The sequence below is a fragment of the Canis lupus genome, chromosome 36 (assembly GCF_011100685.1).
Source record: "Canis lupus familiaris isolate Mischka breed German Shepherd chromosome 36, alternate assembly UU_Cfam_GSD_1.0, whole genome shotgun sequence".
Lineage (NCBI taxonomy): Eukaryota > Metazoa > Chordata > Mammalia > Carnivora > Canidae > Canis > Canis lupus.
This window is the reverse complement of record NC_049257.1, coordinates 26,784,716-26,803,004: the sequence shown is the minus strand read 5'-3', so window position 1 is coordinate 26,803,004 and position 18,289 is coordinate 26,784,716. Positions and strand designations below refer to the sequence as shown.

The 18,289-nt window shown below is 38.4% G+C and overlaps 1 protein-coding gene across 3 annotated transcripts in view; it reads left to right on the top strand.

The window, feature by feature from the left end:
• The window catches only part of LOC102155713, a 43,893-nt gene extending 27,385 nt beyond the window's left edge, over nucleotides 1-16,508 (top strand). For 2 of the 3 annotated variants that reach the window (XM_038584518.1, XM_038584519.1), the window contains one exon: nucleotides 16,300-16,508. In XM_038584518.1, coding sequence (XP_038440446.1) covers nucleotides 16,300-16,452 — 153 coding nt within the window. In that variant the 3' untranslated portion in view covers nucleotides 16,453-16,508. Of the gene's footprint in view, nucleotides 1-883; nucleotides 1,819-16,299 lie in introns of those variants that run through there. The other variant, XM_038584520.1, reaches the window with a different exon arrangement.
• The last annotated feature ends 1,781 nt before the right edge of the window (nucleotides 16,509-18,289 follow it).

The window sequence follows — 18,289 nt, the reverse complement described above, 5'->3', positions numbered from 1 at the left end:
GCTCTTTTCCCTAAGTTCTGTGAAAAAGGAAAGAAGAAACTTGCAAAATAAACCACAATGGGAAGCTGTTTTCCCAATCAAATAAATGTCATTATTGTAACTGTACCCCTGCACCAAACTGACGAAAGAAGTATAAAAATAATAGCAATAACAAAACACTATCTGCTTTACATATATTATCTCATTTAAGCCATACAACAGGGCACCTGGGTGGTTTAGTCAGTTAAGGATCTGCCTTCAGCTCAGTTCATGATCCTAGGGTCCTGGGATCGAGTCCAGCATCCAGCTCCCGCTCAGCGGGGAGTCTGCTCCACTTTCTCCCTCTGTCCCTCTCTGCTGCTCATGCTCTCTCTCATGCTCGCTCCCTCTCTCTCAAATAAATCAATAAAATCCTTTTTAAAAAATAAATAAACCATACAACATCCCATGGTAGGGGTTCATTTTATACATGAAACAAAAATTACATTGTTAATCAAATTGTTTAAGGTAATAATTAGCTTCAAATCCACATAATCCAGGCCTCTTAAACACTACATTTCATCAGCACTCCGAGTTAAAAAAAAAAAAATAGACCCTAAAATAGACTAAACTGTTTGAAGTTGTTTATGCATCTATTGGTGATAACGCTATTCACAAATAAAAATTATACTATTTCTGATGTAAAGAAAGGATCACCTAAGTAAGAATAATAATATTCACAGCTGCTACAAAGACTAAACAGATGCCTTGAAATCTTGAGTTTCTTAACACCATCATTGTGATCCTTACAACATACCCAAAAAGTTCCAGGAGGCAAAGTAATATTAACTCTACCGATGTGTATATAAAGTTATCTCCGTTGTGTCTAGACGTTTCTTTTTGTCCTTTATTATCATATTTTTAGGATACAGAAGCCTTCGAGATGGAGAGGGACTCAAGCTAAGGATGCATCCAGGACCAAAACGTTATAAAGAGGAAGGAAATTACCAGGAGTTTCCCAGCCACTCTCAAGTTTTTGCCAAGAGAGCACTATGTGTTCTTCAGCAGACATTCACTAGGTGTCTAGTAACAGGTGCTTTCCAAAGTGATATGAAAAACACACAAGATTAATTAAAGCATGGCCTATGTCTTCACCAAATTTACAGCTTAATAGAAAAGATAGAACACAATCAAAAATAACCATAATGCCAGTGGAAGATAAATGCCGGGAGAAAAACATAAATAGATTAGTTCTGACCGGGGGAAAAAATGTCTCAAAGTACAAATGAGACATGCAGCTGCACAGAAAGAATATTCCAGGTGGAAGGAACAAGACAAAAAAAAAAAAAAAAAATTCAAAGGAATGAAAGCCTTGGTGCTGAAACACAGAAAAGCACGGTTTCACCCGAGGCCTTGTGAAGGGTAGAGCAGAGATGTGACTGGAAATAGATTTTGATTTCAATCCCCGGCTCGGAAGTCAGAATCAAATCCTAGAGGCCACGATCCTCTGGAGTAGATGTCATTACACTGACTTCTCACTGTACTCTGGCCAGAGCAGGTGCTCAATCAGCCCTGCCAAATCAGCCCTGCCAAATTCATCATTATTTACTATGATAGATCTTTTATATTAGTAGAATTAGTGGTGGGGGCCAAGGAAATGGCCCATCAGTAAATGGAAACATTTAGATTTCAGTCCTTATGGCTTACATTTATTCTGCAGGGCATTTAGAGTTTTGAGAAATGTGTGACAGGCATAATGCCTCCCAAAATATTCACTTGATAGGTAAGAAAGTTAAATGAGTTCTTGTGCTCAAAATAAAGAACTGGATGTCCTAAATGCATACTTACGCAAACATAAATTTGTTTCTTTTTTTTTTTTTTCATTTCTTTGCCCAGCATGAAGCTGTTAGAATAGTGTTGTTTTATACATCATTAAATAATAATATTTATCCTGCGGAGTTAAACCATATTAATTGCATTTCTCATTTTTTTTCTTTTGAAAGCAAAATGAAAAATGCAAAAAAAATATAATTTTAAAGCCGTTAAATGGTATGTCAAAAATTCAATTTTTCTTCTCAAGTCATATTAACCATCTATTTTCATGGCTTGAATGACAAAGTTTTAAGACCCGTGGAAGTTTAACTCAATTCCCTCATTCTTAGATTGCTTTGGGGGACCCAGAGTTCCCTACAATTTGGATGAAGGTGTTTTTAATTACCCTTTAAATTGTGCGGCAAAACATATTTTGAGGCTTCACTTTTCTTTTTTCTAACGTGCATCTCCTAGCTGATGCCTGTGCTTGAGAGAATCCTTTCTCTGGTGAGAAGGTGCACCCAAAAAAATGCTAATCATCTGTCATTTAGGAAAACAGGGAACATACATTATATGTGTTCTTGTAGATTAAAACTATTTGTCTTGGGTAAACAGCGAGCTTAACAGTTTGTCCCATGACACACTGTACACACCCACATACACACAGTAGTTTTTCCTAAAGAGGGAATGTAGTGCAGCAGCAGAATTGTAGAATTGTCTACAGAAGGAAAGAAGATTAAAAGCCCTTCTGGACCTCTTGCTCTGGATGAACTGGTTCTGCTCTGCAAGTTGGATTCTAGGTCAAGGTCCAACTCAACCATGGGAGACGATGACTGGGCCTTCGTAACTAGCAGGGCAGAGCTCTAGGGCTCATTATGACGTGGGGTTCTCCATCACCCTGGTCCAGCTGTTGATGCAACTGTGCTCAAAACAGCCCACGAATTATGAGCACAAAGGCTGAAAGTTGGACACAGTGTTTGTAGCAAAGGGTTAGCTGTGCTCCCTTGAACCCGGAGAGGAGTTGGCCTGGGAGTCAGCAGAATTAGGCTCCCCACAAGTATGTGAAACGTCTTCTCGTAGCAGGTCATCTGCAAAATGGGAGAGTCTAAAAGAAGACTACCACCTCCGTGATGCTCTAAAACCAGGAAAGAGCACTTATGTGGTGCACACCATGTGCACTGCCTAGAATGACACTCAGCAAGAACCTGTGGGAAGGTACGGAATAAATGTGAAAGGGAAGAGGCTCATAGCAAATGCAATCGCCTCAAAGGCAACTCCAAAGAAAGCTAATAAGATGTTGCAGAAGCAGCCTGTCAGGGCCTTACTAAAATTACCATGACCCAGCATCTGGCCCCCAGCTATTTTATAAGCTTCAAAACTCTCGTTTACTGGCATCAATTATCACTAACATCATTACTTTACAAATAAAAAAAAAAATCTTTGGCTGAAGAAGTTACAATGTAGTCCATGATCTAAATGGAAATGGGTGAAAAAAAAGAAAGAGCCTGCTATTGATAATAATGAGCAGAGCAATGCAAATTTGGCAGGACAAATCAAATTTGGTTGTAAAATGAAAACACTTTACAAGCCTGGGAAGAGGTTTCAGTTGTTTGTGGATGCAATGTCACTCTCATTAGTAAAGGTTATCGTGCAGCTCCAGTCTGTAGTTTCTTATTAACAAAATGGAAAGTGAATATACATACTAAATTAAACATTTCACCTCTTCGGGGCCATATCTGACAACCGTGTTTATCCATGCATTCACTCAATTCGACAGTCACTTATTAAGCCTTGCTATATATAAGGCAGCTTCATTTGGGGTAGCACAGAAAAAGTCAATACTATCAGAAACAGATTTATATTTTTTATTGACTCATAAAAATGTAGATTACAAAGAAGATATATAATAGCACTGATATCTTTGGCTGAGGCAAAATGTTCTCCATTCAAAATTGGAGAAACCTGTATTTTACATGCTAGATGTTGCGATTCTGCAGAGTGTGTACTGCAGAGGCCCTCCCCGGAGGTCTAAAGGAGCTATTTCTCTGTTCCAGAAAAAGAGGCCTTCGCCTGTTACCAAAAACTTATATTTCCAGCTGCTGCTGGAAAAATTTTTGTTCTGAGTATTATTAATTCAGGTTCGGAATGAAAGGTTAAATAGTAAAACAGTCGACAGTAGCCAATCTCATAAAGTAACATATGGAATGAGTAATTTTATGCAGTTGATAAAAATTGCTAAATAGTTACATATTTCTCTTTAGTGCCACTTACTTGTCTTCTGTTAATTGTTCACAGCCCAACTTACATGTCACTTCTTCTGCAGAGACTTCCTGTTCCCTTCAGCTAAAATTAAGTTCATGTCTTTTTCAATATTCCTCACCCCAAGGAGGATCAGGTTAAAAGCGTTCTTTTTATAAAAGATAGAGTGGTAAGATACAGCTTCATTCCTAATGTTCTTAATTTACTCTTAAAGTTACAACAGAGTCTACACAACCTTCATAGTCCTCTCTGAAAGAAAGAAAAATAAGGTCCAAATATAATAGTAGAACTTATAAATCAAAAAAGAGGGGAAAATGTCAGAACACATGAACATTAAAAATGTGCAACAAAATTATAGCAATAAAGTTAAGTATATCTGTCAATAACAGCAATTGGAAATGACTTAGACTTCTCTGCATATTTAAAAAATTAGTTCTCTGAGTAGTTTACAGAAAGCAAATGCCAACCAGATAACTTATACAAACACACAGAGAAAACTAAGTAACACAGAAAGAGAATGGGAAGGAGGGGGTTAACGGCAGATATGTACTCAGTCCCTCCTTCCTCGGGGACACTGGTAGTTTGACCTCAACTGAACTCCTTATCATACTGACGGAATGTAATAGCCAGAAAAGAAATAAGACTTTTCCTGTGGCTTCTATGTATGTATTTTTTTAAGAGATTTTTTATTTATTTCACAAGGTGGAGGGGAAGGACTGGGGGAGAGGCAGAGACGTAGGAGCTCAAGCAGACTCCTTGCTGAGCGCAGAGCGTCCTGGGGCCAATCTCATAACCCTGAGATCATGATCTGAGCTGAAACCAAGACTCAGATCTCTAACTTACTGAGTCACCCAGCACCCCTCTATGCACTCATTCCTTGTGTAAAGAATCTTTCTGGGGCCCCGGGGTGGCTCAAGAGGTTAAGTGTCCACCTTCAGATGGGATACCCCACTACCCCTCACACCTCACTTGTGCAATCTGTCTCAGATAAATAAATAAAATCTTAAAAAAAATTAAAAAAACAAAATTTAAATTTTAAAAAAGGACTTTTCTGGCATAATATAACTGATCTGACTGGATGCTTTTAAATAAATAAGCCAAAATTTATTTATTTATTTATTTATTTATTTATTTATTTATTTATTTATTTAGGGAGAGAAGAAGAAAGCATGGGTAGGAGGAAGAGCAGAGGGAGAGGGTCCAAGCAAGCTTCCCACTGAGCAGGGAGCTCAATGCAGGGTTCAATCCCACAACCTGAGCTCAGGTAGATGCTTAGCCAACTGAGCCACCCAGGCACCCCGAGCCTGAATTTTGGATTGATAACCCCATGCTCTGCTGGAGAGTGGCTGTTAGTCACCTACTATTATTCCTAGGTACAAGGCTAACTAAGAAATGTTTAAACTAAGAAACTTTGCTGAGCTAGCTCATCGGGCTTAGAATTAGCCCTTGCACTTCAAGCTTAAAACAATCTCAGATCTTTGTAGCAAAGAGCGTCTGACAGCCTGAGGTGCTCCCTGAGAGCAGTTTAAGTGTGTGGTTTCTTTCTGAGATCCTCTGGCATGATCCTTAGTGCCACTTTGTTCTGGATTAGACTTTTGTTTGAGTCTGATGGACAATAACGGCTTTATGACAGTACAGAGGATGGTGTAAGGCATGACTATGATTTATTATAAGACCAATAAGGAAACACACAAATTACCACAGTGTGGCATTATTAATTTCTGAAAAAGTAGTCTTTGAAGCAAAGGACACTACATGGAGTCCCCCCTAAAAAGGAACAAAGGACGAAAACAACAAACCACTTTCCTTCGTATATTGGATGTAGCTTAAAAAAAAAAATCTTTAACCAAATATTAGTAAACTGACTCTCACAATATATAGAAAGGATTATATACCATAACCAAATGAGATTTATCCTAAGAATGCAAAATTGATTTCACATCTAAAATTCAACTAATGTAATAGGCCATTTCAATAGAATAAAGGACAAAAATCACAACATATGGCAAAAAAGAGAGATTGATCAACAAACTAGGATTAGAATGGAACTTCTTAAACCTCGTAAAAACATCTACAAACAACTTACAGCTAGCATATACTTAATGGTGAAAGACTAAAGGTTTTCTTTACTAAAATCAGGGCCAAGACAAGAATATCAATTTTAACTATTTCTTTTCCAGGAACATACTGGAGGTTCTAGCCAGTGCAATAAAGAAAGAAAAAATAAATAAAAATAAAAGACACCAGATTGCAAAGGGAGAAGTAAAACTGGGCTTATTCACAAATGACCTGATTGTCCACGTAAGTCACATAGTATTAGGATGCGGTCATACAACGTAATCAAAAGGATTAAAGTACATCGGTACACATTTAACAAAACAAGTAAAAGACTCCCACACAGATAACTAGAAATCATTGCCAAGAAACTAAAGATCTAGAAATATATCATGTTTGCAGATTGTTAACAAAGTTATTTACTTCAAACTAATCTACCACTTCAAAACAAAAATCACAATCCCTGGAGACATTTTTGTAGACTCTAACAATTGAAACCAAAACTTACATGGAATTATAGAGGGCATGGAATAACCAAAACAATTTTGAAAAAGAAGACATGAATGAGGCTCACGTTAGAGAAATGCAAATTAAAACCTTAATAAGATACCACAATACTCTCATTAAAATGGCTGTGATTCAAAAGACAGATGACGCTAAGTGTGGGGGAGGGTAAGCAAACACTGATCATTCATAAGTTTCTGTTGAGAACTTAAGATGACACAGTAACTGTGAAAAACAGCTGGACAATTTTTTATGAAGTTAAACAGATACTTACTATGCAGCCCAGTAATTCCACTCCTAGGCATCTACTCAAGAGAATTAAAAACTTAGGGAAAAGGAAAGAGAAGGAGAAAGAGAAAGAGAGAAAGAGAAAGAGAGAGAGAAAGAGAAAGAGAGAGAAAGAGAGAGAAAGAGAAAGAGAAAAAGAAAGAAAGAAAGAAATAAGAAAGAAAGAAGAAAGAAAGACCGCAAGAAAGAATACCAAGAAAAAAAAGAAAGAAGAAGAACGCCCTCCTCCCTCCCCTCCCCCCCCGCCCCCCCTCCCATCCCTCCGCCCGCAGCCCCCCCCCCCTCCCCCCCCCCCCCCTCCCATCCCTCCGAAAAAAAGATAAAAGAAAAAGAACCGCCCCTAAAGAACAATAAACGAAAAGAAAAGAAAAGAAAAGAAAAGAAAAGAAAAGAAATTGTACACAAATACTCACAGCACATCCTTCATAGGGCCTCAACCTGGAAACAATGCGAATGTAGGTTAACTAGTGAGTTGGCATTGTCCATACAAGGAACTATTAGCAGTGGAAGGGAAGGCTTCATAAAGGCTATGGCGTGGACGGATTCAGAAACACTATACCAAGTGGGAGAGGCCAGACACAAAGACTACACGGCATATGATTCCATTTATAGGGAATTTCTATACAAGACAATGCAAACGAGTGGTGATGGAGGGCGGAGGAGAGAACAGGAACTGACTACAGACTAGAAGGGAGCTTTCTAAGCTGATGGAAATGCTCAACTGTTCTTAATTTTCCGATTGAGTAATACAGCCTCCTGTTTAATGAGATAATTCGGCCTTCCCTTTAATAAGACACTACACACACGCCCATCTCATGCTATGGTTCTTCCTGTTGTTGTTCTTAAGCAAGAGGAGGGTTATGGTGATTGAGAGTAGATTATCACAGAACGTACTTTATCTTTCCATCTCAAGTTATCTTGAACCCAGGGAAGTTCACAAAAGACTGGTCTGTTTCTTAAGTCCTATTGCATGCAGAATATTTGGCCCTAAAATTACTGTTTCTAAGAATGATTTTACTTGAGTTACGGTACTGCTTGACATTTGATACTCTCTAGCTTTGATGCATTTTCATATATGATCTTCGTCAATGAAGAAGAAATAGAAGGCATTTTATCTCCAATTTACATAATGGAAATGAAGCTTGGAGATTTTTCTTTCTTAAAGATTTTATTTATTATTTATTTATTTATTTATTTATTTATTTATTTATTTACTTATTTATTTATCAGAGACACAGAGAGAGAGGCAGAGACACAGGTAGAGGGAGAAGCAGGCTCCCTGCGGGGATCCAGACGTGGGACTCAATCCCAAAACCCCGGGATCACACCCTGAGCCGAAGGCAGATGCTCAACCACTGAGCCACCCCGGGCGTCCCTGAAGCTTGGAGATTTATAAGTGTCGCCTAAGCTCACAGAATTTATGAGCTTCCACAGGAAGAGGAGCCAGGACACGAACCTGAGACTTTCTATTTTCAGATGTCTGCTTCCCTCACTGTAGTCTCATTTAGCCTAAAAGAGTTCTTTTTTCCCCCAACGGCACAAAATAATGTGTGGGGTTTTTTGGTTTGGGTTTTGGTTTTAAAGATCTTATTTAGGGATGCCTGGGTGGCTCCTAAAAAAAAAAATAATAAAGATTTTATTTATCTATTTGAGAGAGAAAAAGAGAACATGAGTCAGGGGAGGGCAGAGGGAGGAACAGACTTCCTGCCTAGCCTGGAGCCCATGGCGAGTTGGACCCTGGGATCATGACCTTGAGCTAAAGGCAACACTTCACTGACTGAGCCACTCAGGAGCCCCCAAAATAATATTTTTAGTAAACAATGTACTTCAAATACATTCAAACCTATCAGTTGACACTAATTAAAAATCCCATCTTACATTGGAACATCTACTTTAGCTTTTTCAGTTTTATTGAGGTATAACTGACAAAACTAAGATTTTGAAGTGTACAATGTGATGATTTATGTCTAAATGAATTCTTGTAACTTTTTATACTTAGTGCAAGGATTGGTTTTGCCAGGAGTTTAAAATAAGTGCATAAAATGCTTGCTTAAAAAAAAACAAATTTCTAAATACAGAAAATAAGAATGAATATAGTAACCCAATAATTTTTTTGCTATTATATATTCATAAATCAAATAAGCGCAATGTGATTTAGGATAAATAAAACTATGTAAACAAGAAAATATTAAAATAGTACCTCAGAATTCCACTAGGTAGTAAATCAGTGGACTTGGAGAAGTTAATATTTTTTTTTTCTTCTAAGTACCTAATTCTTCAAAGGGAGTTTATATTCTGGGAGAATCTAGCAAGTTGCTTTTAATCTCAACGAAGTCTCATTAAGGAATATATGTATAAATATTATACATTAAAGTACATCCTATTGGGTTGATATATCTATATGTAATACATTTGCATACTTATATGTGTGCCTATACGTACTGAGGAAAAGTATCTTAATTTTTTAGGTTGTATCATAACTTTTATATATATGATAGACTTAGGAAATATGAAAAATCTTGTGGAGTCAAAAAAATTCCAGTTAAGTTGTAAATATTAAATCATTCAAGTAATGAATTCTGGGGGAAAATAATATTGAGGTGACTTGACAGTCTCTTATTCATATCATATTCTGTTTCATCATCAAGTCTAGGCAGGCAAAATGTAAACGAAGAGAAGATTGTTTCTGATTCCTTCCACTCTCTTTCAGTGCTTTTCTTTCTCATTTCATTTGTCCTTACAATGTCCAACCTTTCCTGTTCCAAAAGTGTGCTACTCGCCTAACACATTCAGAGAGGGATCCGATACGTAATCCAACCGAGGTGTTAATGTCCTGATGAAGATCAGAAGTCTAGCTCTCTCCCAATGGCCCACAGGCATCGAGCAAAGGCAGTGGAAAAGGTTTTAGAATAGAGATAACCAACAGACACGTATGATATTCTCTGTCTTCTCTGATGATCAATCCTTATTCTTATCATTTTAATTAATTCTTATCATTTTAATTAATAAATGCTTATGGACTATAATTAGGATCAATGTTATGGGCTAAAGGCAACTACGTTGAAAGACCTGAAATACATCTCTATTCTTTGAGATTTGGAAACAATGGAGCAAGAGTCTGGTAGGACCGTATTTCATTTGAGAAAAATCAAGCAAAGAGAAATTCTATGTCCTCTCTTTTTTTTTTTTTTTCCTATGTCCTCTCTTTTATGCTAGCCCATTGCATAAGAATTCTAAGAAGAAAGAAAAGAGCTGGGTCTTCAAATATTAATATTTGTAAGGTAAAATGATTAATCCTTCTAATAACTTAAACCTATGGTAAACTTCTGAGATTTTTATGTATTGAATGAACATATGCATAATTGATTAGATACAATCAGAGATGGAGAGCCTCACTTAAGCACACCATTAGCATCATTATCAGAACAGAGAGAAGATAGAATAACTTAAACAGTGACATTATTTTCAAATTATTTAAGCCAAATAAGTCTAAATCCAAAAGCTTTGATCATGTATAATCCTGCTGAAAGACTGAATTGTAATCAGCCTATGATACATTATGTGGCAAAGCTGCAGCACCCGTGCATAACAGAATCTTATTTTCCATTAATCCATTCTTTTCTGAAAATGCAAATACTCCATATGCTTAATAGCCCAAAAAAAGAATGTTCTCGCATTTTAAGATTGCCCATTAGTGAGCATTTTATTTTTAAAAAGCACATACACAAAGAAAACACTGACTCTCAAAGCCATTTTTGAAAACTGACTTAACCTATGTGCTAAATCAAGAACAGTAACCTCGAAAAATATCAGCTCAATTGTGTACTTTAGCAAAATATCAACAACATATGCTGTGTTTATAGTGACTTTTGAATTCATTTAATGTTCATGAGACTGGATTCAGAGGTAGGATGTGAAAGAAATCTCCAATAGAAGCAAAATTAGAATACATGGGAAAATCTCTCTATCTACCTACACTGTGTATCTACTGAACACAGAAAGTTCTGCTGATAATGGACCCCTTTCTATAAAAATTAATCTGAGAATAGGAACAAACAATATACGTAAGACCATAAAACCGGCTCACATTCTAGACACTGTCCAAAAAGGAAGCCACTAGCCACAGGTGACTTTTTTAATTTAAGCTTTTTAATTAACTAAAATTTAATCACGAGTCATGATCCAAGTGCTCAAAAGCCACATGTGGTTGGTTAGTGGCGATCGTGCTGAACAGCACAGAAGAACTTTCCCATCATCGCAAAAGCTCTATCTTCTAGAACAACATGGGCAGGGACCACATGTGTTTGAGTCATTAATGTAAGTGCCTAGCATGGTACCCAACACATAGGAGATAGTCAATAATCATTGGACTAGTTATTTACCAACCAAATGGTCATCACTTTTATTCTTCTGTAGCCCCACAACTCTACCTAAGACTAAATTAAAATCCCCACTCATTAGATGATTCAAAGCCTGGAAGACTCACTCCTCCATGTAAATTCCCACTTCCTACCGAAACAGCTGATTCTGGAAGGTGAATTGTGAAAGGCTTAGGCAAGTGCACCTTGACATACCACATCCACGCCATCTTAGTAAGTGGTTTTGCCCACCGATTTTGTTTATTCTGTACATCAGAATCTTTACTGCAAAAGTCAGATGGGATACCCATCAGCCCAAATATTAAGAATTAAAATACCCAAAGGGATCCTTCAACTCTGATCTTTACACACACACAGAGTTGGAAATGACTGAACTCACGTGATGGCTTGAAAAAAATAAGCAGCTTTCTAAAACACCCATTAACTCAAGAATGTAGAATATATTACACCTTAATATGCAGTGTGAAACTGTAATACCAGTTTCTAATTCTCCCTCCGAGGAAATTCCAAAACTGTTAAACGAGTGTGGTTAAGAGGACTGGTCCGGTTTTGGTTTGCTCTACCTTTCTCCTGGAGAGTTCCAGATTCTTCTGTTCTTCTATATGATTCCATGGGGATGCAGATGGGCACGCACTTGAAACAAAACTGCTACTATGGTTTGCAGACTTGCTCAGAGGTTGCCACATGCTCCAAGTTGACTTTTAAATACCTACATTTTTCAACAGACTCTCACGGAAGCCTTTTTCCTCCGTGTACTCTGCACAGTGTGCCATCGATTGCATTTTGACTGAACCTCTGTCTTTTGGACTGAACGCGCTATGCAACTAAGACATGGGTCCGTGCCATTGCAGACTGATGTCCCTTCCACAGAAACATGGCAGATGGCATGGGGTTTCCTCAACAGCACTGTTTCCACAGCTTGTAACCCACCAACACCACGCAAGGAGCATACCAGAAGCAAATAGCATCTCGGAGGGCGAGGAAGATCCTGGACAGTGGGCAGGGCAGGTAGGGGAGACCAGGGATTGACCCCCCCAAAAGAAAACCAATCAGCAACTAGCTGTCATAGGAAGGGATCTGTATTCCAAAGTCTTTGCTGCACTCCTATGTTCACTGCAGCATTACTGACTGTATCCAGGAGAAGGAAGCAGCCTAAATGTCCCTTAACAATGAATGGACGAAGAGGACGTGGTGTACATATAGCATGGAATGTCATCAGCTGTGAGAAAAAAAAAAAAAAGGAAATCCTGCCATTTGCAACCACACGGATGGCACTTGCGGGCACTGTGCTTGTGAGATGTCAGACACAGGAAGACAAGTACTGCATGGCCTCCCTTACATGTGGATTCTAAAAACAGAAGTCGAACTCATAGAAACAGAGGGTAGAAAAGTGCTTGCCAGGGGCTAGAGGGTAGGGGAAATAGAGAGAGGTTGTTAAAAAGGGTTTAAGCTTTCAGCTAGAAGATGAATGAAGACCCAGGAGCTAACATAAAACATGGTGGCTGTAGTCGTAACACTGTGTTACGTAGATTGATCTGCTGAGAGTAGACCTTAAGCATTCTCTCCAAAAAAAGTGAGATCATGAATGTGCTAATTAGTTATAGGGATCTTTCCACAATGTATACATGTATTAAATCACCACAATGCACGCTTTAAATACCTTTGAATTTTGTTATGTCAATTATACCTCAATAAACTGAAATTTGTTTTGTATATTTTTATTGGAGTTCAATTTGCCAACATTTAGCATAACACCCAGTGTTCATCCCATCAAGTGCCCCCCTCGGTGCCCGTGACCCAGTCACCCCAACCCCCACCCACCTCCCCTTCCACTACCCCTTGTTCATTTCCCAGAGTTAGGAGTCTCTCATGTTCTGTTTCCCTTTCTGATATTTCCCACTCATTTTCTCTCCTTTCCCCTTTATTCCCTTTCACTATTTTTTATATTCTCTGAATGAATGAGGCCAAATAATGCTTGTCCTTCTCCAACTGACTCACTTCACTCAGCATAATACCCTCCAGTTCCATCCATGTTGAAGCACATGGTGGGTATTTGTCATTTCTAATGGCTGAGGAATATTCCGTTGTATACATAGACCACAGCTTCTCTATCCCATCATCTGTCGATGGACACCGAGGCTCCTTCCACAGTTTGGCTACTGTGGACATTGCTGCTAGAAACATCGGGGTGCAGGTGTCCTGGCGTTTCACTGCATCTGTATCTTTGGGGCAAATCCCCAGCAGTGCAATTGCTGGGTCATAGGGCAGATCTATTTTTAACTCTTTGAGGAACCTCCACCCAGTTTTGCAGAGTGGCTGCACCAGTTCACATTCCCACCAACAGTGCAGAGGGTTCTCCTTTCTCCACATCCTCGCCAACATTTGTTGTTTTCCATCTTGTTAATTTTCCCCATTCTCACTGGTGTGAGGTGGGATCTCATGGTGGTTTTGATTTGTATTTCCCTGATGGCCAGTGATGCGGAGCATTTTCTCATGTGCTTGTTGTATCATTCTCAATGTGGAAAAACTGAGAGCCTTTCCCCTAAGATCAGGAACAAGGCAGGGATGTCTACTCTCACCACTGCTATTCAATATAGTACTGGAAGTCCTAGCCTCAGCAGTCAGGCAACAAAAAGAAATAAAAGGCATTCAAATTGACAAAGAAGGAGTCAAACTCTCCCTCTTCACAGATGACATGATACCATACATAGAAAATCCAAAAGACTCCACTCTACGATTGCTAGAACTCATACAGCAGCTCGGCAGTGTGGCAGGATACAAAATCAATGCCTAGAAATCAGTGGTATTTCTATACACTAACAATGAGACTGAAGAAAGAGAAATTAAGGAGTCAATCCCATTTACAATTGCACCCAAAAGCATAAGAAACCAGAATAGACCTAACCAAAGAGGTAAAGGATCTATACCCTAAAACTACAGAACACTTCTGAAAGAAATTGAGGAAGATGTAAAGAGATGAAAAAATATTCCATGCTCATGGATTGGAAGATTAATATTGTGAAAATGTCAATGTTACCCAGGGCAATTTACACGTTCAATGCAATCCCTATCAAAATACCATGGACTTTCTTCAGAGAGTTGGAACAAATCATCTTAATATTTGTGTGGAATCAGAAAAGACCCCAAATTTCAGTATTCAGGAGAATACTGAAAAAGAAAACCAGAACCAGGGGCATCGTGATGAGGGATTTCAGGTTGTACTACAAAGCTGTGCTCATCAAGACAGTGTGGTCCTGGCACAAAAACAGACACATAGATCAATGGAACAGGACAGACAACCTAGAAATGGCCCCTCAACTCTATGGTCAACTAATATTCGACAAAGCAGGAAAGACTATCCACTGGAGAAAGGACAGTCTCTTCACTAAATGGTGCTGGGAAAATTGGACAGCCACATGCAGAAGAATGAAACTGGACCATTCTCTTACACCAGACACAAAGACAAACTCAAAATGGATGAAAGATCTAAATGTGAGAAAAGATTCCATCAAAATCCTAGAGAAGAATACAGGCAACACCCTTTTTGAACTTGGTCACAGCAACTTCTTGCAAGATACATCCATGAAGGCAAGGAAAACAAAAGCAAAAATGAATTATTGGGACTTCATCAAGATAAAAAGCTTCTGCACAGAAAAGAAACAGTCAACAAAACTCAAAGACAACCTACAGAATGGGAGAAGATATTTGCAAATGACACATCAGATAAAGGGTTAGTATCCACGATCTATAAAGAACTTATCAAACTCAACAGCAAAGAAACAAACAATCCAATCATGAAATGGGCAAAAGACATGAAAAGAAATTTCACTAAACTGAAATTTTTAAAAAGCCTCTGAATCAAATGATTCAACGTAATTTCCCACACACGCACAGACACCCAAAATGATAATGGGTTTGGGAAATGTAAAAATGATCCCAGCCTTCTCATCCCATTCTTTATTTAAATATTTAGTGCCTGGGTGGCTCAGTTGGTTAAGTGTTGGGACACCTGATTTCATGATTTCAAGGGTCGTGAGATAGGGCCCTACATTGGGCTTCACACTCAGCAGAGTCCAATTGAGATTCTCTGCCTCTTCCCCTCTGCTCCTACCCCTTGTCCATGTATGTGCTCAATCTCTGTCTCTCCCTCTCTCTTTCTAAAATAAATAAATAAATATTTTAAAAATATAATAAAATAAATATAGGAAGGACTAAGTATCTCCTCAAAGATGATAAAGTAATGTTCATATCTGATTCCATTGTCTGTTGTGATTCTGACTCCTCAAACACTATGTCTGATTTGGTTAAGGAGTCATCTTCAATATTGGCAGATGTCAGCGTATGCATGTGTACAAACACACACACACATACACACACCACTCAATTACCAGAAACTTTGGAAATGGTTTCAGGCCAAAGTTTCCTATAACTGAGCTCTCTAACACGGGCATATGAACAAAAGAAAAAGAAAGAGATTGCAATCAAGGTCTAGGGATCAAAAGGATGGAAGAGCATCAACAAATGGCAGCCAAACTCTTACTGTTATGGCCAGCAAGTACTCAAGCTCAGTCGGAGTACTCCAACGTCAGCATTTGCTGAATTGCTTGCCTTTCTTTCAGTCAGGAATCAGCAGCTAGTATTGACTAGAATATTCGCTACATGTGGTGACAAGAATAGGTTGATAGTTAGATTCTCCAGTGGTGGGAATTTCCAGCTTATCCTCATAATTAGCTCCAAGTAGAAATCATTAAAACAATCTTCCCTCCCTCGGGGATGCTCACCTTCTGCGTCAGTCAATGCACTTCAATTTTTAGAGCATCATTTGTTTCTCCAGCATCTCAATTTTCCTCTCCATAGACCCATGAGATTTAATCACACATGTAACAAAAACCTTATGTTCTATTTCCTCTTTTTCAAGGGCTACAATTTCACATCTGCGCTGCCTGCCCACACCACCACCGATTTCATTTCCTTGTTCAAAATTTCAGGTATATCTCATGCTATTTTTTCCTCTATGATCTTCTCACTTCCTTTTCTCTTCCAGACAACCAAAGTTCACCATGGGCCTGGGCCTCCAGCCACACAACAGTCACTGTCCATTTCATCCCGGGACATTCCTCTTCATTTCTGCTGGTTTGGTGAATGTTGCTTCTCTGCATATTTCCGATTGTTCTACTCTGATGCACTTTTGACTTGAGTTATTAATGGGGATTACTTAAAAAAAAAGTCCTGCAGTCAACAATTCACATTAATAAAAATCCCAGTACAGTAGTAGTCTGTCCCAGACCTAACTTCACACCAGACTTCAAATGAATCTCTTCTACCTATAAGAAAAAGTGTCGTGTTTCAGCTGGGTCCAAGTGGAGAAGCACTCAGTTAGGGTTCATTCTAAAGGGGTCAAGAGGCACATCTTGGTTTTGGTTTTGGTTTTTAGAGAAAGAAAGAACATAAGCAGGGAAGGGGAGGGGAGGGGGGGAGAGAGAATCTCCAGCAGACTCCATGCCCAGTGCAGAGCCCCATGGTGGGGCTTGATCTCACAACTCTGAGATCATGACCTCAGCCAAAATCAAGAGTCAGATGCTTAACTGACTGAGCCGCCAAGGTGTCCCTGAGGCACACTTTTTTGATCATATTCTCTCTAGGAAAACTCCATTAAAGAAATTTTGTATCTAACCAAAAGAACAACAGGTGAGTGAGGCAAAATTTCCAATTTGCCAGAACAAAAACAAGCAAGTTATTTTATCCAATGATGCATACTCACAATTCATTATACCCTGGAAGGCCCTTTTTTTTTATAGCCAGAACTTAAATTAACTAAGCCTAAGATCACCTCTACCTTACTTATCCCTTAGACATTTGAGGAATCTAGGATTACTATTTTAAGTCATTACTATGCTCAAGCCCTCATGATTAAGAGACAGATGAGCCATGAAAAATGGGACCTTTACCAAACAGTGCCAGGGACACCATGACTTCTTTTCCTTAGAGGGATCACTTTATTACTCAAAAAATATATAGCTAAAAATACATGAATGTGTGCATCCATTCTCTCGTGGTTGGCCGAGACCTTGAATAAATTAGATTGATAGGAATTTAAACTTTAAGATAGTTGTGATAGATGTCCCCATATGCACTGAGAGGGTGATAATGACTGAATAATCCAAGGGTAAAATGAAAGAAAATTATTTTTCCCCCATGCAGTAATTAACTCACCTTGACTTACTATGGCTCTACTGGGGTGGGTGGGGGTGGGGAAGCAAAAAGAAAAAGAGTAGAGCCAGTGATATTTTGAAATATATGAAGAATTTTCAAAATATTACTACTTTATACTAAAGCTATTCACCTTCATATAAGACACTATAAATCCCCTCAGAAATTAAGATGGGGAGTTGCTTTTTTGACTTCTCCAGAATAGCCTCATTGACCCATTATCTTTCAGTCCACAGTGTTTAGCCAACTCTTTCCCAAATAACTAGAATGATGCAGCAAATTGTCAGAGCTTGTGAAAGGAATATTGAAATGTACGACCTGCTTAGTATTTGTAAATTTATATGTTATTCATTGGGAGTTTCAGTAAAGAAAAGAATCACTTTGTAGGTAATTTCACAGTTCTTCAAAAACATCCAAATTATCTCAAAGACTTGTTACATTTCAGCATTAAATGTGTTTTAGCAAAAGCTGAATATAAATAAGAACTTCCTTTAACTCAAGCACTTTTCAGTGAACAAAGTCAAGTCATTATAAGGCAAAACAAGTTACCCTTTCAGTTCAGAGTATGTCCAGAAACAAATTCTTCACAGAGTTGAGGGCCAAAATCTCACCAGAGCCGTGTATATACTTCAAGTTTTATCATGAATTAGAATTCATTTCCTGTAAATCTATATGCAAACTCATCATGACAAAGCTATAACTACCCTAAAAAAAATGCATTTGTATACTCAAATTCTAAAGTTTCTCAGGGACAGTCAGGTCATGTGGTTTTAATTCACTTCAGTATTTGATTTTTCAAACACTCAGACTTTGACTTTTTGCTG